We start from the raw sequence: 23242 nt of genomic DNA on the forward strand, positions 1-23242 counted from the left end.
AGGTATCTCACAGTAGCACAGGGGTGTCTCACTCAGTGGCAGCTGATAGCGCACAGACGTTGTTGGCACGGTTGACCATTTTAAAGGAGCGGGAAGCTCTAGCTGAGCAGGAGGTGGCCAGCAGGGCTAGGATGGAGCAAGAGAAGGTAAGGATTGCAGCTAGGAGAGAACAGTTGGACTTGGAGGAACAGTTGGTGAGCATTGGTAGACCACTTACTGATGCAGAGAGGCGAGCTCATGTTATTCAGGTACATGGGCGTCCATCCGAGTCTGATAACGTGACCAAGGCACTATCCCTGCACATACAGCGGTCCTTGCTGCCGCAGTCAGTTTTGGAGCCGTTTTCTGGTAACGTCCAGGATTATCGTTTGTTCGTCAGGTCTTTTGATACGCGGGTAGTCAACAAGACTACTGACCAGTGTGAGCTAATGGCTTATTTAGACCAGTACACGCGAGGACGTCCAAACCGGATAGTAAGAAACTTCCTTCATCTCGGAGAGGATGGCTATCAGCAGGCCCGACGTGCCCTTGAGCGGGAGTACGGTAACCCACATACTCTCATTGATTCGTATATTGGGAAGTTACGGTCATGGCCCAGGGTCCACCCTGGGGACGTCCAGGGCCTTGATGGATTGGTTCTCTTTTTGGTGGAAGTACAAAACGCGATGACTGACGTCCGCATGGGGGAGCTAGAGCACCCGCGGACTTTGCGTGAGGTGGTGCAGAAACTTCCCAACTTCCTCAGAGACAGATGGCTCCGAGAGGCGGATATGCTGATGGGTCGAGAGCAGGGTGGTGGCTTCGTGGGCTTCAGGGATTTGGTTAGTTTCCTTGAGAGGGAGCTCAGGATCCTGAAGAACCCAGTGTTCGGTGTCGGTGCCAGTGGTGATCTGGGGGGTTCTGCCTCCAGATCAAGTGACGTGCGTGATAGACGAGCTGGCAATCACAGGGTGAATGCGTTGAACGTCAGTGGTGGAAGCCCTGGACGAGGCGGCAGGCCTTCTCCAGGCGGGGGTCGTGCGACGCCGGCTTCGAAGGCTGCTGATAGTCGGCTTGGTGTAGGCGGTGCTGAACTACGCCCAGAGGCATGCATGTTCTGTGGGAAGCCTCACCGTACAGACGCATGCGAGCAGCTACGCTGGAAACCTCTTGAGAGAGGAAGGCCTTTCTTTTCCAGAAGCAGCTCTGCTTCGGTTGTCTGCAACCAGGACACCTGGCCAGGTCCTGTCAGTGCCGCTTGACCTGTGGCATCTGTGGGCGCCGGCATGCAACTCTGTTGCACAGGAGTCCTGATCCGCAGAACTTATCCAGTCCTGAGGTCTCGCCAACTGCACCAAAAATTGTCAGTGCTGGTGTTGGAGTGAGTGATGCCAGAGGCGGCTACACCATGATGCCTGTGGTGCCGGTGAGGCTGATTGATAAAGCTGGGAAGGAGGTGTTCACGAGCGCCTTCCTAGATCAGGGCAGTTCGGGGTGTTTTGTAACTTCACGTCTGGCGAGTCAGTTGAGTTTAGAGAAGGACGAGGTGACCATCACCATCGACACGGTGACGAGCGAGGGCCGGGAGGTTAAGTCGGCGGTGGTGGACGGAGCTAAAGTTGGTCCCACTTCCTCTGACGAGACGTTTCCTCTGCCACCGTTATTCACTCTCGACCAGATCCCTGTCTCGAGGCAGGATGGGTGTCACTCGGAGGATTTGGAGAGATGGCCACATCTGGTCGGTATACCGATGCGTGACTTGGAGGCTCCGGTAGAGCTAATGATTGGCTCAAATGCCGCACAACTTTTGGTGGCTCAGGAGGTACGGCATCCTGAGGAAGGGAGCGGACCTTGCGGGGTGAAAACCTGTCTTGGTTGGTACGTGATCGGTCCTCGGTGCCCAGGAGTTGAAGGTGAGTGTGACTCGCGAGCAGTGGTGCATTTTCTCCGTGTGACAGAACCCCGAGCGAGTAAACAGAGTGACCTCACTGACATGTTTCATAGCATGTACGAGGCAGAGTTTAAGGACACTTCGGATGACTCCGAGGCGCTATCGGTAAATGACCAGGAGTGGTTGGTGGAGGTCAAGGCCACCATTCGTAAAGATGATGAGGGGCACTACGAGGTGGCACTGCCCAGGAACCAGTTGGGAGACATTCCTGACAGCCTTCCCACAGCGAGGAGACGGTTCGAGTCCCTGCGTGGGAAGTTCAAGAGAGATCCAAAGTACTTTGAGAGCTATCGAGAGATCATTCGTTCGTTGGATCGGGACGGCTACGCCATCAGAGTGCCGGATGACGAGGTATGCAGCCAGCCAGTCTGGTATCTTCCGCACCACGGGGTGCAGGAGACTGAGAAGGGTAAGCTACGAGTCGTTTTCGATTGCGCTGCTCAGTCAAATGGTGTCAGTTTGAACGACATGTTGAAGAGGGGACCCAACTTGACTAACTCCTTAGTGGGGGTTCTCTGCAGGTTTCGGGAGGGACCGGTTGCCTTCACGTGTGACGTAGAGGCCATGTACCATAGGGTGCATGTCCCAGAATCGGACTCTGATATGCTGAGGTTTCTCTGGTTTTGTGATGATGATCTGGATGGAGAGGTCGAGGTCTGGAAAATGCGGTCCCACGTGTTTGGGGCCGTATCCAGCAGCAGTGTGGCATCTCTCGCTCTCAGACAGTGCGCAGCAGAGGGAGCTGAGCAGTTTCCCGAGGCAGCAGAGGTATTGGTTCGCAACAGTTACGTTGATGATGTTGCAGTGGCGGTGACATCTGTTGACGATGCCGTTGGACTGGCTCATGATCTGAAGGCCTTGTGTGGTCGCGGTGCCTTCAACATGAGGAAGTTCACTAGCAACAGTGCAGCATTCCTGAAGGAGATCTCTGAAGAAGACAGGGGTAAGAACCTCAAGGACCTCGATCTGGACAAGGATAGGTTGATGACGGAGCGAACTCTAGGACTTAAGTGGGAAGTGAACGGTGATTCATTCTGCTTTGACTTCACTAAGGGGGACAGGCCGGTCTCACGTCGGGGAATCCTGTCCACGGTGAGTTCGATTTTCGATCCGTTGGGGATTATCGCACCAGTGACTTTGGTTGGTAAGGCGCTGTTGCAGAGATTGTGCTCTTTATCTTGCAGCTGGGATGACATGATACCCGATGAGCTCGCTGACGAGTGGGCGCAGTGGCTGTCCGAGGCCAGGCAGCTGGATTCGGTTCGTTTAGACAGGGACATCTCCGGGACCCCTGGCGTAGTTCTGAGGACGGAGCTGCATATCTTCGCGGATGCAAGTGAGGTGGCTCACGCGGCGGTGGCCTATGTCAGAAGAGAGGTAGAGACGGTGAGTAGTGGCAGGGAGATTTCTGTTGGGTTCGTATTTGGTAAGGCACGAGTGAACCCGATCCGGTGTGTTCAGACAGTTCCTCGGCTGGAGCTCACCGCGGCGACACTCGCCGTAAGGATCAAGCAGTTGTTGGTCCGGGAGATGGCCATGGAGCTGGACAGCGTCAGACTGTGGACAGATAGTTTGATAGTTCTTAGCTGGATTAGAAATAGGACCTCTAGACTTAGGACCTTTGTAGCCAATCGGTTGTCACAGATACGTTCAGCCACGGAGGTCGCGGACTGGGCATATGTGCCGTCGAAGTCGAACCCGGCGGATGTTGGGTCTCGGGGCGCCCGACCTGGTACTTTGCGGCCATGGCTGAAGGGACCAGTTTTCCTCTCACAAGACAAGGACAGCTGGCCGGAGGAGCCGTCAGTCGCCGTGGAGTTGCCCGAGGATGAGGTAAAGGTCTCTGCTTGTGTTGGTCAGGTTGGGCTGTCTGATCGGACAGATAGTCCTACTGACTCTCTCGTCAGACATTATTCTTCGTTCTATCGGCTGAAGAAAGCCGTTGCTTGGTTTCGCAGGTTTTGTGATGTCATCAAGTCTGGCGAGTATCGCAGGTATGTTCTCGCCAAGAGACGGGGCCTGAGGGCCAGAGCAGTGGCGCCTGAGCGCAGTCTTACTGTGGCCGATCTGGAGAGTGCAGAGGTGGCCATAGTTCGTCATGTTCAGAGAGGTGCGGTTGATTTCCCGAGTCTCGACGTGGAGGGTCCTGTGAAGGTGAGGCGTGATCATCCGCTGTCGCAGCTGCGCCCGTGCGTTAAGGGTGGTCTGTTGGTAGTCGGAGGCCGTATAGGTGAATCACTTTCGGTTTCAGAGAGGGTAAAGCATCCTGTCATACTGCTTCGTAAACACCATGTGTCTCGTTTGCTTATTCGCGATGCCCATTGCTCTGTGGGGCATCAGGGAAGAGATCACACGTTTTGGAAGCTGCGGGAACGGTATTGGGTCATAGGGGCGAGCGCAGAGATCAGGCAGATGTTGCGTTCATGCGTCGTGTGTCGGCGAGTGAACTCACGCCCGCAGCAGCAGTTGATGGCCGACTTACCGTCAGAGCGTGTGACTCCGGAGACTCCTGCCTTTTCTTATGTAGGATTAGATGTATTTGGGCCGATAGCGGTAAAGTCTGGACGGGGGGAGAGACTTCGGTATGGTCTGATGTGTACCTGTATGGTTACCAGGGGAGTACATGTCGAGTTGCTCGATTCATTACGGTCGGACTCCATGATAAACGCCATCCGTAGAATCGCTGCGCGGCGAGGGCCAGTGAGGTATGTTGTGTCCGATATGGGTACTAACCTAGTCGGTGCAGAGCGAGAGCTTAGGGAGGCGCTGCAGGGTCTTGACAGGGAGCATTTGCAGCGTGCAGCACTCGCCGAGGGGATAGATTGGAAATTTAACCCGCCGACTGGATCTCATTTCGGTGGCTTCACAGAGAGGCAGATACGTACCTTTCGTAAGGTCTGGAACAGTATGCCGGTGCAGGGAAGAGTGGATGAAGAGACGCTCCGTACTCTCTTCTGCGAGGTAGAGGCTATTTTGAATAATCGTCCTCTGACGTATATTTCGACGAGTTCGGGTAATCTTGAGCCGCTGACTCCCGCCCACCTCCTTCTCCTCCGCGCTGGTGGGCATCTGATGGCCGGGGATTATTCCGATGCAGATTCCTTCTCCCGCCGCAGGTGGCGTCAGGTACAATATTTAGCGGGACAGTTTTGGATAAGGTTCAGGGATGAATTTCTGCCCACGTTGCAAAAGAGGCAGAAATGGACGAGCGCCTCGCGGAACGTGACGGATGGGGATGTAGTTTTGCTGGTAGACCCTGATGTTCCACGAGGTCAGTGGAAGATGGGCAGAGTCGTCAGGACGATTCCAGGTAAGGACGGGCTAGTTAGGAAGGCGGTGGTGAAAACCGGCACCTCGTCTTATCTGAGACCTGTGCATAAGTTAGTTTTGATACAGAGTACGGACTTGGAGTGGTAAGTATCGGGGGTGGTGCGCAGGTGTGCCGCCGGTTGTACGGTGAGCGCATTGTCTGTAGGTAGTAAATATGAAGTCAGTTTCCGTTCTCCCTTTGGGGGTTACCATTTTCTCCCGAGTTGGAAGCTGTAGAGTTGTTTCCCCATGTTTTTTTTTTTTGCTCACTAAGCTGCGAATGGAGGAGTTGTGTGCGTAGTCAAGGAGCGCTATGATAGGTTTCAGCAGGGCTGAAGGGGGGAGTGTAAGCGCTGTTTAGATGGGCTAAGGTCCGATCACAGCGACCTCTTGGCTGAGGGTTGATCGGTGTAGCTAGGTGTTGAGCAGTGTGTGTTATAGGTGGCAGCACATTACGGATGTTGGCGCTACCTGCCAGTATTTGTTGTTTCTCGTAAGAGTTTCTGCGACAATAAATTTAGTTTGTACCGCGAAATGGTGATATATAAATCTTAGCGTCTAAGATGGTTGCGAATTGCGTTTTGTGCATTTGTTTATTGGTCATATCGATAAATATTATTTGGAGCTGCGAGAATAGAGATGTTATCGGAGAATTGTCTGTTCAGATTTATGTATATGCCCTTGGAAATATGTTATTATATTTGGTAAATTTATGTCTGTGAATTTTTAGGACACGGTTAATTTCTTGACGCTCTGGCTGCTCTCGGACGAGGTGTGAAAATCGGAGGTGTTGTCGTCACCCACCTCTTTTCGGTCTTCATTCGTTCTTGGTTCGGTTTGGCGCGCGCGTGATGTCGTTGGGATGTAAGTACAATGAAGTTTCGGTATATTCCGCTCGGATATCATTCATGTAACGTTATCTGGAGTCATGTTTCATGATTGAACTGAGTTTTTTGGGCCTTTCAACCATTATATGACTTTGTATCTGTATTTCTGTTATGTCCTCGTGCGCGGATATCGAAACTGGTGCGCCACGTGTGTCACATGAACGGGTTTGTTGGTACAGGCGGCGTTATGGCTTGAGGCTTGCAGCGAAGCATCTTGGCTTGGACTTGGTTTTGGTTTGGTCGTCGTCTTCAGGCTACGGACGCCAATTTGATGGTAGGTTGGTTATCGTACGCTTTGTCGATTGTGGTTGATTGTTCAACTTTGGAACCAACTACTATGATGATTTATCGCGAGTTTGGCTGTTTCTGGTTCCACTTGTTCTCCCCCCCCCCCTTTGTCTGGCGTGTGATATTGATTTGCGAGTTGAAAATCTTACGGAGTTCGGTGTTTTTGACAGAAACTTGTGGCAATACACCACTAGTGAGCATCTGGCGTGTGGAGGCTTAGCGTTTGGACGAGACGGCGACTACACTACCTAAAAATGTTGCAGTGCATTGTGTGTGTCTATGATGCAAATACCACATATATTTCTCCATAATGTAGTACTAAATATGGTCATAGCTTCAATTTCCAGTACATGGTGATTGAATCATTTTGTTGATTCAATCAAGTTAAATAGATGAGTTGCCGACTCAATCACTTGTAGTTGCCATGTGTGACCGATTCAATCACAACTCATATGGTGACAAGAGGTGATTCAACCGACTCAATCACAGTGAGTCGGCATTTTCAAGCGATTCATGAGAATCGATTCAATCAGAGTTGAATCGCATACAAGTCTGCAGTTAAACACGTCGCACACATTTGGTGGCCTTTACTCAGTGTGCTTCCACTTGTGCAACTCGGTCACACCCTTAGGGTCAACGTGTGACACCCACAATCCCTCCACGGTAACAAGTAGTTGAATGAACTCTTTTGGATCTTCGATATAGGGGCCAAAATTTTCGCGTTACGCCTCCTCTCGAGTTTGCCTTTCCTCTGGAGTCAGCAAATGGGGGATGCATCTTGCAGAGATTTTAAACCTATTAATACGCTGTTGAAGAATGACTTTGAGGAGCCCGATAGACACCTCCGCTTCTGCTGCGTTGTTCCAGACCAGAACATTTGTCATTTTTAATAAAGAAGTGCTTATTTTTCATATTTTCTGAGTCAATGCTGTTGATGGCTGGCCACTGTGGGGGTGACATTAATGATCTGTTGACCAAAGTTGAACAGAGATACCCACTTTTTGACGCTACTGTAAGAAAGACAAACCTCAACATGTGTTGGCACTAGCTTTTCGTGAATAACGTTTGGTGCACTTTTCTGCAAGCATGAACCAAATCACTGTTCTCTTCTGGACGTCGCCAATTCTGACCGGGAATGGCAAACTATGTTACGATTAATTAGCAGCCTGAACCAATCACAGGGCAGATTGGTTAATGGCTACGTAAGTGGACATCCCAATAACACATCATTGAATACACCGCGTTACAGGCCGAAATTCCAACTCCTTCATGGTTGAGCCGAGAACTTTTTGAACGCCCCTCGTACTGATATACCAGTTCGGTATTTTCTTTCATTTCCCTACTATCTTTGGGTTTTACTAGCATATGCCTTAGATTCTTACCCGACTTGTTCACTACTTTTGCATGTGGAGTTAGAATCCTCGTCACTCTCTCTGTCACTCCCTTCACGTACGGCAGAACTACCAGCGGCTTATGCTCACCCTCTTGTCTATGCCTTCTGTGACTATCCGTGAACTGCATTTTTCTACGTGTCCTTTTTATAAATTGACTAGGATAGTTGTTGGCTTTCAAAGCTTTTTTCATGATTCATCTCAGTCGATTTCCCTGCGTCATCCGATGGGAACACCTTCCCCCGCCGCATCAGAGACCTAACGACAGATTCCTTATGTTGTGAGCTATGGTGCGAATGAAAATTTAAATACTTATCCGTGTGCGTTCCTTTTCGGAAAACGGCTGTAATTTTAGAGAAACTGATCCACTAGCAACTGACAGAGTTTGCAACAAACAGACGCATTCTCTCAGAAAACCAATTCGGATTTAGGAAAACTAACTCTACATACATGCCTATCATGCTTATTGCTTATACAAGATTATATAACTGAAACACTGTTGAAACACTGAAACACTGGAAAAAAGTGACATTGTAACGGGCATCTTTCTCGACCTTTCAAAAGCCTTTGACACGGTAGATCACAAAATACTACTAGAGAAATTAAACAAAATGGGTTTTCGAGGAGATGTTCTAAAAACAATTAAATCATATCTAACAAACAGATTCCAAGGGGTGCAGCTAGAAGGGGTTAAGTCAACAGAATGAGAAATAAAAATGGGCGTACCTCAGGGGTCAATCCTTGGACCATTCAGTTTCTTTCAGTTTCGTGGCACTACCTCAACTAGGGGCTAATCACCAAGGCCAAGTTGCTTTGCTAAACTGGGTGACCTTAACTTCTGAGACCTGGGTTCCAAACTTTCACACACGATGAGCAATTGATGTATGGTGAACTATGCCAAGTTTCGCCCCGCTTATGAGAGAGAGAGAGAGAGAGAGAGAGAGAGAGAGAGAGAGAGAGAGAGAGAGAGAGAGAGAGAGAGAGAGAGAGAGAGAGAGAGAGAGAGAGAGAGAGAGAGAGAGAGAGAGAGAGAGAGAGAGAGAGAGAGAGAGAGAGAGAGAGAGAGAGAGAGAGAGAGAGAGAGAGAGAGAGAGAGAGAGAGAGAGAGAGAGAGAGAGAGAGAGAGAGAGAGAGAGAGAGAGAGAGAGAGAGAGAGAGAGAGAGAGAGAGAGAGAGAGAGAGAGAGAGAGAGAGAGAGAGAGAGAGAGAGAGAGAGAGAGAGAGAGAGAGAGAGAGAGAGAGAGAGAGAGAGAGAGAGAGAGAGAGAGAGAGAGAGAGAGAGAGAGAGAGAGAGAGAGAGAGAGAGAGAGAGAGAGAGAGAGAGAGAGAGAGAGAGAGAGAGAGAGAGAGAGAGAGAGAGAGAGAGAGAGAGAGAGAGAGAGAGAGAGAGAGAGAGAGAGAGAGAGAGAGAGAGAGAGAGAGAGAGAGAGAGAGAGAGAGAGAGAGAGAGAGAGAGAGAGAGAGAGAGAGAGAGAGAGAGAGAGAGAGAGAGAGAGAGAGAGAGAGAGAGAGAGAGAGAGAGAGAGAGAGAGAGAGAGAGAGAGAGAGAGGAGAGAGAGAGAGAGAGAGAGAGAGAGAGAGAGAGAGAGAGAGAGAGAGAGAGAGAGAGAGAGAGAGAGAGAGAGAGAGAGAGAGAGAGAGAGAGAGAGAGAGAGAGAGAGAGAGAGAGAGAGAGAGAGAGAGAGAGAGAGAGAGAGAGAGAGAGAGAGAGAGAGAGAGAGAGAGAGAGAGAGAGAGAGAGAGAGAGAGAGTCGAAACATCACGATTGGCGCAGAAGCGCTAAGGCGCTTAAAACGAGACGCCGCTCGAAACACGTAGAAAGCAGACAATAACACTTCTAATCGAACACTACTAACACTACTGATCTTAATCAAAATGTCAATATTAACATAGCGAAGTCGACCCTGCCTTGGCCGAAGCGCCTGTCCCCGCCCCTACCCGCGCCATTGCTCTGTATTCCGAAATGGAAGTGCTGCTCCTAGTTCTAGCAGGCAAATCTCGGCGTTTTGAGTATATAGCTCTGGACGGCCATGGCGGTGTCATGGCGGGTAACCTTCGTAACTCGCGAAGGCCCATTTAGCAGTGTTTCTATTTTCTTTTTCCGAGGAATGTTTTGAAAGTTCTCACTGAGAATTTCAGTTAACCTTTCGAACGATTCTTCTCGTTCTGTGTGAAAGAGTGAACAAAAAAAAAAAAACTTGTCCCCTGACCGCCGGCCGGAACGGACGTGTCCCCTGCCCCTCCGTGCCTGGACCCAGTGCGCCGCGACCCTTCCAGTGATTAGTTCTACCTAAGGGAGCCAGGCGGCGGGTGGTGAGATAATATGGCTGACATGGCTGAAATCGATATTAAGGAAGAAGCCAAGAAAATCTCAGCGAATTTGAATTCGTCCAACGACTCCAGGACCTGGTAACGGAAGCCGTGGCTCAAGCAATCAACCGGGTCAACGAAGCGGCTGAAGCCCGAATAGCGTCGCTCGAGACTGAGCTGTCTTCCACCCAAAACAGGCTCGAGGAAGCTGAGCGGCGCATCGAAGATCTGGATGCGTACAACCGTCGCATCAGCCTGCTGATCACCGGGGTGCCGGAGACGAACGGTGAGGCGACGGACAGCCTGGTGCTGGACGTCGGCCGGGCCGCCGGTCTCAATCTGTCGGCCGATAGCCTGGACCGGTCCCTTGGACGTCCACAGCCAGGCAAGGTACGGCCGATCATCGCCAAATTCGCCACAACAAACGCTCGACAAAAACTATTCGATAAGCGAAAGGAGCTGACGGCTGAAAAGGTGGGTGGCCATCCGGTGCTGACCCGGTCAGTAATTAGCCGCATCTTTGTGTCAGACTGCCTTTCAGCTAAGAACCAGCACCTATTCTTCTTGGCTAGGCAGCTCCGGAAACGAAAGTCTCTGTGGGCCGCCTACACGACCAACGGCTGTGTGCGCGTGAAGAAGACAGAGAGAGACATTGCAGTCTCAATCAAAGAGCCAGCTGACCTTGAAGATATCGTTTGAGCCGACGCTTTCCGGGAATTCCGACCACGGGAGACCGAGCCAGCCGGCTCGGCGCGCCGCGGGTCGGGGCCCGCCTGGCAGGCCTCTGACGCCATCAACGCGTGGGTGACCGAGCGCCGCCGCGGGAGGTCCCCGGCGCTGCACACATCTGGAACGTGAGGCTGCGGCCAGATATTGACGCGAGGAATCGATTGCAATCCTTATTTTGGCGATCAGACGAATCCTTGAGGCACTTTTAACGCACCCCGTCCTTTAAGGGACAATTAAGGGATAAGGGATACGCTGCACACATCTGGAAGCCGAGGCTGCGGTCAGATATTGACCTGAGGAATCGATTGCTATCCTTATTTTGGCGATCAGGCGAACCCTTGAGGCACTTTTGACGCTCCAGTCCGTTAAGGGACGATTAAGGGATAAGGGATACGCTGCAGTCTGCACACATCTGACACCCGGCTAGATATTGACCTGAGGAATCGATTGCGACCTTTAATTTGGCGATCAAAGGATAAGGGAGGATTTAGGGATGAAGGAGGGGAGTTAGGGCAAAATAAGTGTCATATTCGTGTTCCCCGCCCCCTAATTGACCCCTTAGGCTTTTAAAAGCAATTCTGAATCTGACGCTGTATTCGCTGCTGTTGCTGACGTTCACTTCACGGACCTCACACAACCGGCGTTACCATGACATCAGCCGATTGATATCGTGAACTGGCCGTCGCCCCCCCCCCCCAATCCTCCTCCCCTATACGTCCTGGGTGATTTTCCTGCCCATTTAGAGACTTTTCAAAAAGTCTCTAGATTTTTCAACTGGTCACTAGATCTGGCAACTGGGGTGACGTCTGCTAAGAGAGTACCGCTATCACTAGGCAAGGCGTTACTTCAATAATTTTATCTCAAAATTGTTGCAATACAGCAAGTAAATAGAAATGATGATTAGTGTCATGCGGGGCAGCTGATGTGGATAGCGTAGGTGTAGTTACCTACCACCTACCTTGGTTGTTTTCTCTTTTGGCGGAAACACGGTCTCAACTTCCCCTCCTCGCTCGCCCAGGTGTCTGTGTCTGCCGATTCCTTCTTGCGTAGCTGAAAGACGCCCCGAGCGGAGGGGAAGGAGACTTGGGACGGAATGGGGTGACGGTGGGGCGGTGGGCGGGTCTGTTAGGATCCTAGTTTTACTCTCGCTGATGCTAGTTGGTGTGGAACCTGTTCGGCGTAGGAAGACTATGGTGGTGATGTTTGCCAGCGTTGCCTTTCTTTCACGGATTTTGTTTTCTTGTTGGATTTTGCTGCTCACATATCGATTCACACATACATCACTCGCACTCAAAACTGAACAGTGAACATTCAACTCGACTAATGTGCCCCGCGCCCTTGCCGACGGCTCGCCGGCGGGCACCCGACTCCGTCTCCCGGCCGGCCCGGGCGCGGCGCTGCGGCGCGGCCGTCACGGTTACCTGACCCGGCCGGCTAAAGGTCGGTCGGACCGGCTCCGGCCGCCGCTGCCAGCCCGCGGCGGGCCCGGGGAGGGGTACTACACTACATTCTTCCATTATCGTGGTAACATGCTTGGTGAGGGCAAACATTGGCATTATTTCTTTCCCATTAATATTAAAGTATTGTCTGATTATCTCGTCTAGTGCTGCCATCTGTCGAATGTTGTTCTCCCTAGTTGTTCTTCCTAGGGGTCGCCGCAGTCTGCCCCGCCGCAGTCTGCCCCGACACTAGTTCCGTGATTATCGCCGGCTCTAATACGGTCCCATTAGTGTCATGCGGGGCAGCTGATGTGGATAGCGCAGGTGTAGTTACCTACCACCTACCTTGGTTGTTTTCTCTTTTGGCGGAAACACGGTCTCAACTTCCCCTCCTCGCTCGCCCAGGTGTCTGTGTCTGCCGATTCCTTCTTGCGTAGCTGAAAGACGCCAAAGGACCGCCAAAAGGATGTATCGCGGCAACGTGGTGTCGGCTCCGTGCCCGGTTTGATCGGTTTGTGACGCCGGCAGGTGCAGGGTGAGAGAGGCAGTCGCCATGGTCACGTGTTTTCTGAGGCAGGGGCGGCGGCGGGAGTAGCGCGCCGTCCCCGGGGCAAGGTACTCGCTGCCCCGGAGAGCGCCGAAAAAAAAAACAAGGTGACGGCCGCCCAGGCAGCCCGGCGGCCAGTGGCTGGCAGCGGTCCTCGCCGAAGGCGACGACGAAGCCGTAGCAGGAGGGGACAGGCCCTTTGCCAAGGCGCAGACAACACCCGTGTTGTCGCAGTGCATGAGCACGCTCAGCCCCGTCCAGCGGTGACCCCAGAGGCACGCCGCCAGGATGGGGATCATTTCGAGCCAGGAGATGCTGGTGGCCAACGCCTTGGTCGCGGCAGGCCAGGCTTGGGAGAACCAAGCGCCGTCGCAGCAGCCGCCAAAGCCCAGGGTGGAGGCGTCTGTGTACAGGTGAAGGTCGGCAGGTGGTGTCCAGGTGGGGTGGATGAGAGATGCGGTGCCGTTCCACTCCGGAAGCACGGACGGCCACCAGCTTTATGTCCCGTTTCGTGTCCTGGGTGATGCGGTCGGACCGGCTCCGGCCGCCGCTGCCAGCCCGCGGCGGGCCCGGGGAGGGGTACTACACTACATTCTTCCATTATCGTGGTAACATGCTTGGTGAGGGCAAACATTGGCATTATTTCTTTCCCATTAATATTAAAGTATTGCCTGATTATCTCGTCTAGTGCTGCCATCTGTCGAATGTTGTTCTCCCTAGTTGTTCTTCCTAGGGGTCGCCGCAGTCTGCCCCGCCGCAGTCTGCCCCGACACTAATGTTCCGTGATTATCGCCGGCTCTAATACGGTCCCAGTAGCGAAACGAAGTTGAAAACTAATCCACTCGATTTTCTCAGCGCGAGAATGTCCTCGCGGATGTTTACTAGGCCAGTAATCCGCTTTTCAGGAGAATTCTTTAGGCAGCCTTTAGTTTTTCATAGTTTGCTATCACGTTCTCCACAAATAACTTGTCTTTCACAGTCACACATATGTATGGCTCTAAATCAAATAAACGCTCGGCAAAACTTTAAATAGAGAGCTATACTTGTTCGCAAGCAATACGCACAATTTCCGATAGCGAAGGTGACAAGAATTGACCAATCACGTTGCGTGTTTTCTGCTGGCGCTGAATTGTACCGTGGGCAAAATGCCGTGAATAGAAATGCCGTGGTACGGCATTGGTAAGATTGGGTAAATGGAGTGCCGTGGATCAGCCACCGTGGTTGGCATGCACGGCATCTGTATTCACGGCATTGGTAAGATTGGGCCCAGGAGTTGCCTTATAAGATGATTGAATCAAAATATATGGAGGGAGGTAAAAGGTAGGTACAGGCAATATGCTCTTAATTGGTAAAACAGGGAGTGAAAAATTGCTCTGAAAATTGGAGTTGAGAGTGGAAAATTATTTTGATTTGGATGTCGCTTCCCACCCACTGGCAAATTTTGGGACAATGCACTAAATGCTTTCATCAGGTTTAGAAAAATATGAAAGTACCTATATGAATTTTGTAAGCAATCTTTGTAATGAAAAACGAAGATACAAACAAGATTGATATAAATAGGAAATGAGAACAAATGACAATGTGTACATGAAAAACAAATTGCATATGCATAGTACTTTTCTGGCATTGTTTAGCACCTCAACAAGTGGCCCAATAATAGATGTACTAATGGGTACATTTATTACTGGTAAGGTTGCAAATGCCGGCTACAATGTGTTGACTGTTGTGAGTGCACTGTGCAACTGTGTCATTTTTATCACAAAAGATACATCCCCACCCAAATGGAACGCCGGACTTGACGGGGTCCATCAGCAACAAGCTCTGCTTAGCTGGTAGGCCCCAGAAAGTCTGCTATGAACTCAAGCTCGAATTGACCAGAAATGTTTTCCCACTGCAATTCTGCTGTTTTCCTATGAGTGAATGTTTAAATACCATCTACTAACCAATTATTCATGGTTGCATGGCATGAATGACTTCTTTTGTAGATGCACCTGGACAGTCATTCGCTGCTTTCAGCAATGATTACTATCGCTCTCTTTTAATATTAACCCGTCGCCCGCAGTTCTTTTGCTTTTTGTTTTGATTTCTTTTTTGTTTTGATTTCTTTTGATTTTTGTTTCCTACTTTTCCTAGCTGGGAGTGCCGCGACTTATCCTTTTTTATATTTTTGTCTGGTGTTAACGTAAGGTGCCGTGAGTCGCTGGGCTGAGGGTGGGGGCACTCCTGGGCCCAATCTTGTGCTACCAAATGCCGTACTATCATTCCACGCCACTCTATTTACGGCACCCTATTCACGCCATTTTGCCCACAGTACAAATCAACGCCAGCAGGAAACACGCAACGTGATTGGTCAATGTCTTGTCGCCGTCGCTATTGGAAATTATGCGTACTGTTTGCGAACAGGAAAAGTTATGTGTTTTAATTTTCATGGGGCATTTATTTCTTTTAGAGACACACATAGTGTAATGAATAATTTTTTTTTATGGAAAACGTGATAGCAAACTATGGAAAACACTGACATGCTTGAAGAGTTCTCCTGAAAAGTGGATTGCCGACCAAATAAATGTCAGCGAGGGCATTCTCGCGCTCAGAAAATCGAGTGAATAAAGTGTTTCTTCTACTTATCATTTGCATTTATTTGCTGTTAAGGCATTGCAATAAGTTTGTTAAAGAATTATTTAAATAATCATTTAATTATAGCTCGGCTACTGTTTCAGTAATTGAAGTAATGCCGTTGACAGTGTAGCTCCTACAATTTGAGCATCAGGATACGTAGGTACATTATCTGGATCAATTCAAGACACAGCTTATTTTCCTTCTTGTCATAAGCTCTTGAAATTTTCCTTCTTGAAGATAAAGCTACTAAAATTCGAAGATTACGTACATGAACTGAATTAGGTCAAGTTACAACTTATTTTCCTTCTTATTCAAGCATAGGTACATTTTACCTAGCCTAAAGCTAAAAAGCAATTCCTGAAAAGATTGAAGTACCCAGTCTACATATCAAAGCTATATCAAGAAAAATACTCGGTTCAGATTCAGAAGTCAGATAGAGATGCAGGAAGAGAAACAACAGATTGATCACTGATCAGTAACTGCATGCCAGGCAGAAAGTGAGGAAATACGAATAGTGAGTAGGCATTTATAATTTTTTGACAAACTAAGGTATATCACCATTATACCTTATGGTGGGGAGTCAGATTAGGGAAGAATGGTGGGGAGTCAGATTAGGGTCAGACGTGTCTCGAAGAGCTCCAATATTTTTGCGTGTATTAGCGTTTCCGAGTCATACCCTAACTCAATATGCATATGAATTTGTTTCTTATTTCACGCAGATAAGTCTAGATGTATTTGCATTGACGATAGATAAAGTAACTGACCAATATTAGCTTGCAAAGTTTAGGATTTTTTGGCCTAGTTATTTAAAAATTTACTTACTATCGGTGTCGAACAGCTCTCGATTTTTCACCGTCGGTCTCGCGCTGATCTTCAAGAAAGATCTTTGCGTTGCAATTGAGCCCGAACTTGACATTTGCAAAGGCAGACACAATCAAATCAAAGATGAGTGATTGTCAAGTCTCCATGAGTATGGCTGATCTGAGGAAAATTATTAGCCTTGAAGTTGAAGAACGCGTCGCTTGTAAAGTCAAGGAGATCGCAGAACAGCTATCATCTGACATGAACGCTATGATGCGCGGTGTTTTTGAAGAAATGGAAAGGTTGGGGAAACGCCTTAAAGATATTGAAGTGAAATGTAACGCCCTTGAGGAAGGTTCGGCTCAACTAGCTCAAACAGTGAACAAGGAGGTGAAAAGGATCGAACCGAGCGCAACTGTAATCGAAGTTGAACCAAACGCCACAGAGCAGAGAAGTCAGCGGGGCAACGAAAAGGAGCCAAGCATTAAGATGGATGCGGTCCCCTCAGAGTTCACATCCAGCAGTGACAGTGATTGGACTGTAGTCACGTCCAGACGCAAGAGAAAGGCCACAGGCTTAAGACCTCGTGGTGCACTGCTGATCGGAGGTGACAATGTGCGTCGAGTCTCATACGCTGCCAGAGAAGAGTTCGAGTTTGAGGAATGTGTACACTTCTACTCCCAGACTAAGGCTACGATCAGTGATGTTAGACACCATGTTAACGAACTTGTACGCATTAACAAGTCTAAGAAAACTGACATAGTTGTCATGACTGGCGAAGAAGATGTGCTCACACGAAGTACAGATTACATCGTAGAAGAACTCGGTTCGCTCGTCTCTGAGGTCAAGAAGAACCCTCGAGTCGCTGATGTAGTGATCTGTTCGGTCATAGAGAGACGTGATGTCTGTCCCAGTATGACACGCAAAGTTCAGGAGCTGAATGACAGTATAAAACAGCTCGTCAAGTGTGAAGGTGCGAGATACTTGGAACTACGAGAGAGACTGATGGAATGCAAATATGGAGGGATCAACAAGACTGGCCTAAAGCTGACTGCAGAAGGGGCCAGAAATGTGGCTCAGCTAGTGCTCAGCGAAGTTCAGGGTTTTTTAGAGTGAAACGAGGCAGTTTTAGAGCATCGGATACTGGAACAGCAACAGAACAGAAGATAAGTAATGTTGGACTCCGTATTGGTCACGTTAACGCCAGATCTCTTTTCCCGTCTATTGATGATGTTGCGAGTATGCTGGGCACATGGTCATTAGATATTTTATGTGTTAGTGAAACCTGGCTGTCACCCCAAGTGAGCAATGACTTTTTGATATTCCCTGGCTACAACATAATTCGCCGTGACCGTGAGAGGGACGGAGCCAGCTTCAGAGGCGGTGGGGTGTGCATTATATACCGAGAGAGCCTTCGCGTTGAAACAATGTTGGTACCGACGAGCAGCCCCTCGTCCCTGGAGTCGGCGTGGATCAGTGTCTGCTGCAAAAACACAGTGCTGGTTGGGGTGACTTACCGACCACCGAGCGCATCAGATTCTGCAGCTCTGGACGAATTGCAGTCTCAGCTGGCTTATGTCGTGGGTACCGGCAAGCCTATCTACGTACTGGGAGACGTCAACTTTGACCTCCTCCGGCCGACTAAACCTGACGTTCGCAAGTACATACAGGTACTAGATGATCTCAGTCTGCAGCAGCTCGTACGCACGGCAACCCGGCCAGAATCAGGCACTCTTATTGACCACCTGATCGTGAAAAATGTTACAGACGTCAAGTCGGTCGCAGTGGTTCCTTGCAACTGGACCGATCACGACCTAGTCATCGCAGAGACATTTATTGGGCGAGAACGGCGTCGGCGGCCCTGTGTCACTATCAGAACGACGCGTTCTCTAGTGCCAGACGCATTATGTTTAGATCTGATCCTAGCTGATTGGACAGCAGTCACAGATGCTCAAGGATCTCAAGCCAAATGGAGAGCATGGCTTGAAGTATGGACGCCACTCATTGATTTGCATATGCCCAAGGTTACGATTAAACCAAAACACCCGCCATGTCCTTGGCTAAGGAACAATGCGGAATTGAGGGCCATCATGCGTGAACGGGACCTAGCACGAATCGCTCTACATGACAACCCGTCACAAGAGCTGAGAGATTTATATCGTACATGTCGAAACAAGGTGAAAAGCGCGTTCAGTCGAGCAAGGACGGCATTCTTCCTGTCATCTTTCAGGCGGTCACGTAATGAATCGTGGAAAGACATCAAAAGGTTTCTCATATCGTCCAAAGGCCAGGAAAATGCAAAAACAGGACCTGGTGTGGAGGCAGTACAGTGGGCTGACCGGCTGAACGCCCACTTCGCTGCTGTGGGCCCGAATGTCGCCGCAGAGCTTGAGGCGGAGCGGAGAGGCTCCGAACCTCTGCCCCCGCGTCCGTCCTGTGTAGTGAGTGGCTCATTCCGTGTCCGTCCTGCGACTCTGCCAGAGCTGTCCGATGCTGTGCGGCGGATGTCCTCCTCCAGGGCGAGTGGCAGTGATGAGATTACTATCCAAATGATACGGGTGACACTCCCTGTGATCGGCCCACAGCTGCTCCATGTGATCAACGCTTCTCTTGCATCAGGAGAGGTACCTGAGGAATGGAAGCTAGCATGCATTGCTCCGATTCACAAATGCGGTAAGATCGATGACCCTAACAACTATAGACCTGTCGCGGTGCTACCTACTGTCGCTAAGATCACCGAGAGTATCGTCTGTGCACAACTTGTCGGTTACTTACTGACTCACGACATACTGTGTGACGCACAGCACGGGTATCGGCCTGGACGCTCTACAGAGTCGGCACTTCTAGATACTGTTGGATACCTGATTAGTGCAGTGGATCAGGGCTTAGTCGGAGTTTTGACATCAACTGACACTTCTAAGGCTTTCGACAGTGTTAATCACCACCGACTTCTCGATAAACTCGGGTGGTACGGCATCCAGTCTGTCTCACTGGTTCCAGGATTGGCTGAGTGGTCGTCGACAGAAGGTTCGTGGCGGGGAAACCACATTGGCAATTACTCACGGAGTGATACAAGGCTCACTGCTGGGGCCAATTTTGTTCTTGATTTTCACAAACGACTTGGTGTCTTATTTCGAGAACTCGAAAATAGTCATGTACGCTGACGATGTTCAGTTCTTGCACAAAAGTGAACCAAAATGTTTAGAAGGTCTCAAGACAAATGTAGAAAAAACTTTTGAAGAAGCAAACAAATGGTTCCAAGAAAACAGTCTACGAATCAATCCAAAAAAGACAGACGTTCTTATCTTTCATTCACAGCAACGGAGAGACTTGTCAAACTTAGAACTGAAATTTGGTGAGTCAGTGGTGCATCCATCTCAACACACCAGGCTTTTAGGGGTTGAAATAGACCAGCATCTTACATTCCAAAATCACATCAATGTCATTGTGCGCAAGTGCTACGCGACACTAAGTGGTCTCTCGAAGATGGCACGCAAACTTCCTCAGAGTGTAAAAAAGATGATCGTAGAAATGCTCGTACTGCCGCATATTGTTTACTGTATGACAGTGTGGTCTGGTTGTGGGCTGTCACAGCGTCATCGGATTCAGAAAGTGCTAAATCATAGTGCACAGATTGTCACTGGGTCTCGGAGATCTGCTCACGCTTCACCCTTGCTTCAGAGGCTTGGATGGCCAAGGCTAGATAATCTTGTCATTGAAAGTGACCTGGCGATGGTTCATAAAATTTTGCATAACTGTCAGGTGCCAAAGTGTCTTCGCGATAGACTATGCTATCGTCATGATGTTACCGGGAGAGTCACACGTACGACTCGCGCGAGCCTGCTTCAGGTCCCGCGCGTACATACGGAAAAAGCGCGACGTTTCTTTGATTTCCGCGCTGTGTCTCACTGGAACAGGGCTCCAGCGCAGGTCAGGGGTGCTAGGACCTCAGCTGGATGCCGAAAACGAGCGCGGTCGTGGCTCAGTGACTCTGAAAACTAGTCACCTGTACTGTCAGTAGTTACTGAGAAAAGAGTGGTTTAGGATTACTTTGTGTTTATTGTGCTCGTCATGAACTTTGCCGCCATGAAGATGCGATGTTATGTGTGTTTGTCACTTAAGCACTTTGTGATCATTACTGTGTGACCGGAAGAGCCATTGTTGTATGGAGGTCATAATACAAGAATAATAATAATAATAATAATAATTAATTTAAATATCTGCCTAATCAGAAGTCATGAAGTGCCCGTTATTTGTGTCATACGTGAGGCGTGAGAATAGGCTAAAGACCCATACCGATTCTATAATGCATGTGGCTGCCGAAAATCTAAGACGGTTACTGGTGCTAAAATCCTCTTAAAAATCCCTTTTACTTTGAAAAATAAAGCCATATAACGATGAACACTCGTTTTTATGTGTTTTAGTGTGCATTAGTTACTGGAAATACATATTTTGAAATTGATCGTTGTCTGTATAATAACCATCATTATAACAAATCATGAGTTAATATGTGGAGGATGTGTTAATCTTAAAAATATCATAATGTAAAATATTGCATGCTTGTATCATAAAAACATGGAATTTATCTTAAATCAATTAAACTGTCTGAGAAGCTCGTCAAAGCACGCCACAAATTCTGGCGTGAAATGGACGCCGCTGAAACCGCAAACAGATGATGCTTGTCGGTGTTTTGAGATGTGCACAGCTGCTCACAGTTTGTGGTGCGCCTGCGTTATTCGTTATTCGTTGCCTCGTCCCTTAGGATGATGTAACAACCACGTGTGTCGCCGGCCGGCACGGGAGTCCCCGGGCCGGCGCAGACCGATTCGCGCGCCGACTTGTTGTGAGTTGTGACGTCGCTACCCCCCCCCCCCCCCGGAGCTGGGGGCGGCCCAGGGCACGCCAGTGAACCTTGTACCCTTTCTCGAGGCGACCGCGTGTCTGCAGCCTGCAATGCAGTGATTCTGCTGACCAATCCGCGCTCGATCCGCCGCCACGTTGTCTCCGAGTGTTTCTGCGCATGTCTGGGGCCCGGCCCGCTGCGTCGGGCCGCGCGCTCCCCCGACATTCTAGGCCGAGCTCTTGACCCGAGCAGACGCGTCACGTCTGGCTCCATTAGGCCCGTTCTGTCCGGGATTTAGAACTTTTAGATTAGGCAGGGCATACTTGGCAAACTTGGATTCCATTCTTGTCTTTTCGTCACTCCACTGCATGATTCGTTGTTTCGGTTTTTGACTTTGTTTTGGAACTTAAAATATAACAACCCGCTCTTAAATTAATTCTTTTACTTGGGGCCGTTTGGATCGAACTGATTGAATTTTTGGAACACGCACCAGGTTGATATTTTCCATTTCTGATTAACGTAAAATCCAGTCACTAATATGTGGTGAACAGCCCCACAGCACCACATATTGGTGAGCCCGACGTGATTCTTGTTCGATTTTTTCCATACTTCCGGGTTGTCGCCTCCGCTCATTCCCGAATCAATTATTTTATATTATTCCCCCACATGGATTGCTATTCCGTCGCTCCACAGTGGCTTCTGCGCCACTTTTCCTTGATGGTTTCTGTGCCATCTCTCCGCCGTGTGATTAGTTAGGCATTTATCTTCTCGGTGATTTTATTTCGGCGTTCCATTGGCTCTTTCGGATTTTGCACTCCATGTTTTAAATTTTAATTGTTCAGTGCATTGCAAACACCGGCTATACTTTAACGATCATGACGAACGAGGGCACGATGGAACCCGCTCATGCTGAGCCGGTCCATCATGTGTCGATCAAGCCGCCGGTTTTTATGGACACCGCGGTTGACGGCTGGTTTGCTATTATGGACGCCCAATTTAACATTGCCAAAATCACCAACTCGCAGACCAAATTCTACCACGTTCTCTCTGCCCTGCCTCCGGAAACCATCTCGCACATTCCGCGTGCTGTCTTGAGCAACAAAAATTTCTCTGAGCTACAGACAGCCGTCACTGACATGTACGAAAAGACAAAGCCAGAGATGTTTGAGAAACTGATCAGCAAAACGCGTCTGACGGGCCGACCCTCACTCTTTCTAAGCGAACTCAGAGAGGTGGCCGACAAGGTTGGTGTCGGAGACGATCTCGTTCGGCACAAATTTATCCAGTCGCTACCCACAGGCATTGCTACGGCCCTGGCTTCTCAGCGCGAGCTCTCACTGTCGCAGTTGGGCAAACTCGCGAACGAACTGATGCCTCTTGTGCAAAACTCAACTGCTAACATGGTTCACTGTCAGGATCAGGACCCACAGTCCGACTCACAGGAGTTCCTTGTGGCTCAGCAGCACCCAAGGTACCACAGGGCCACTCAGCCGCAGAGCCGAGCCGCCACACACTCCCCAGCTCGTGATGCTCGTGATTCAAGAGCGTCTCTCGGTCTCACGCCGTTCCACCCTGACCAGAAGCCGAAAGTATGCCGTGCTCACCTGTTTTTCGGCAGCCGAGCACGCAGTTGCATGCCATGGTGTCACTGGCCCGACAAAGCTGCTGATCTGACCATGCAGCCGTCCTCACGAGCTGCATCTCCCTCCCGTGCAGCCTCAGAGTCGGGAAACGAGAGGAGCAGGCCGTAAACGCAGCCCTCGGCCTGCCGCTCCTTAGGGTCACAGCCAAGGTGAATGATCAGCCCCTGAAATTCATCGTGGATACTGGCGCTGGTGTATCCCTGGTTCCACCCTCCTATGTGAATGGAACTCTAATTCACCCATCCGCTGTTTCGATCACGACTGGCAGCGGGCAGCCACTGCGCGTGCATGGCGAGGCCACTCTCGATATTGTCCTCCCCACACTCAGACGCAGTTACACATGGACATTTGTAGTGGCTGAAGTGACAGAGCCACTACTCGGTAACGATTTTCTCGCTCACAACTCGTTGGTTGTCGATTGTAGTTCCCAAGTTCTCCGCGACTCCACCACTCTGCTCTCTACTCCCGGTGTACCGACGACCGGGGAGTCTGTTCATTTGGTGATAAAT

General features: G+C 49.7%; 2 protein-coding genes across 4 annotated transcripts in view; both read left to right on the forward strand.

Moving 5' to 3' along the window:
* The window catches only part of LOC122383748 (dedicator of cytokinesis protein 7-like), a 649924-nt gene that overhangs the window by 283796 nt on the left and 342886 nt on the right, over positions 1–23242 (forward strand). The gene's annotated exons all lie outside the window — the stretch shown is intronic.
* On the forward strand, positions 1189–6673 carry LOC122383760. Its single transcript, XM_043370514.1, has 2 exons — positions 1189–6400; positions 6585–6673. Exon 1 carries the CDS (start codon positions 1388–1390, stop codon positions 5345–5347), a length of 3960 nt encoding a protein of 1319 aa, XP_043226449.1. The 5' UTR covers positions 1189–1387; the 3' UTR covers positions 5348–6400; positions 6585–6673.

The sequence above is a fragment of the Amphibalanus amphitrite genome, unplaced genomic scaffold (assembly GCF_019059575.1).
Source record: "Amphibalanus amphitrite isolate SeventyFive unplaced genomic scaffold, NRLGWU_Aamphi_draft 000013F_arrow, whole genome shotgun sequence".
In the NCBI taxonomy this organism is placed as follows: Eukaryota; Metazoa; Arthropoda; class Thecostraca; order Balanomorpha; family Balanidae; genus Amphibalanus; species Amphibalanus amphitrite.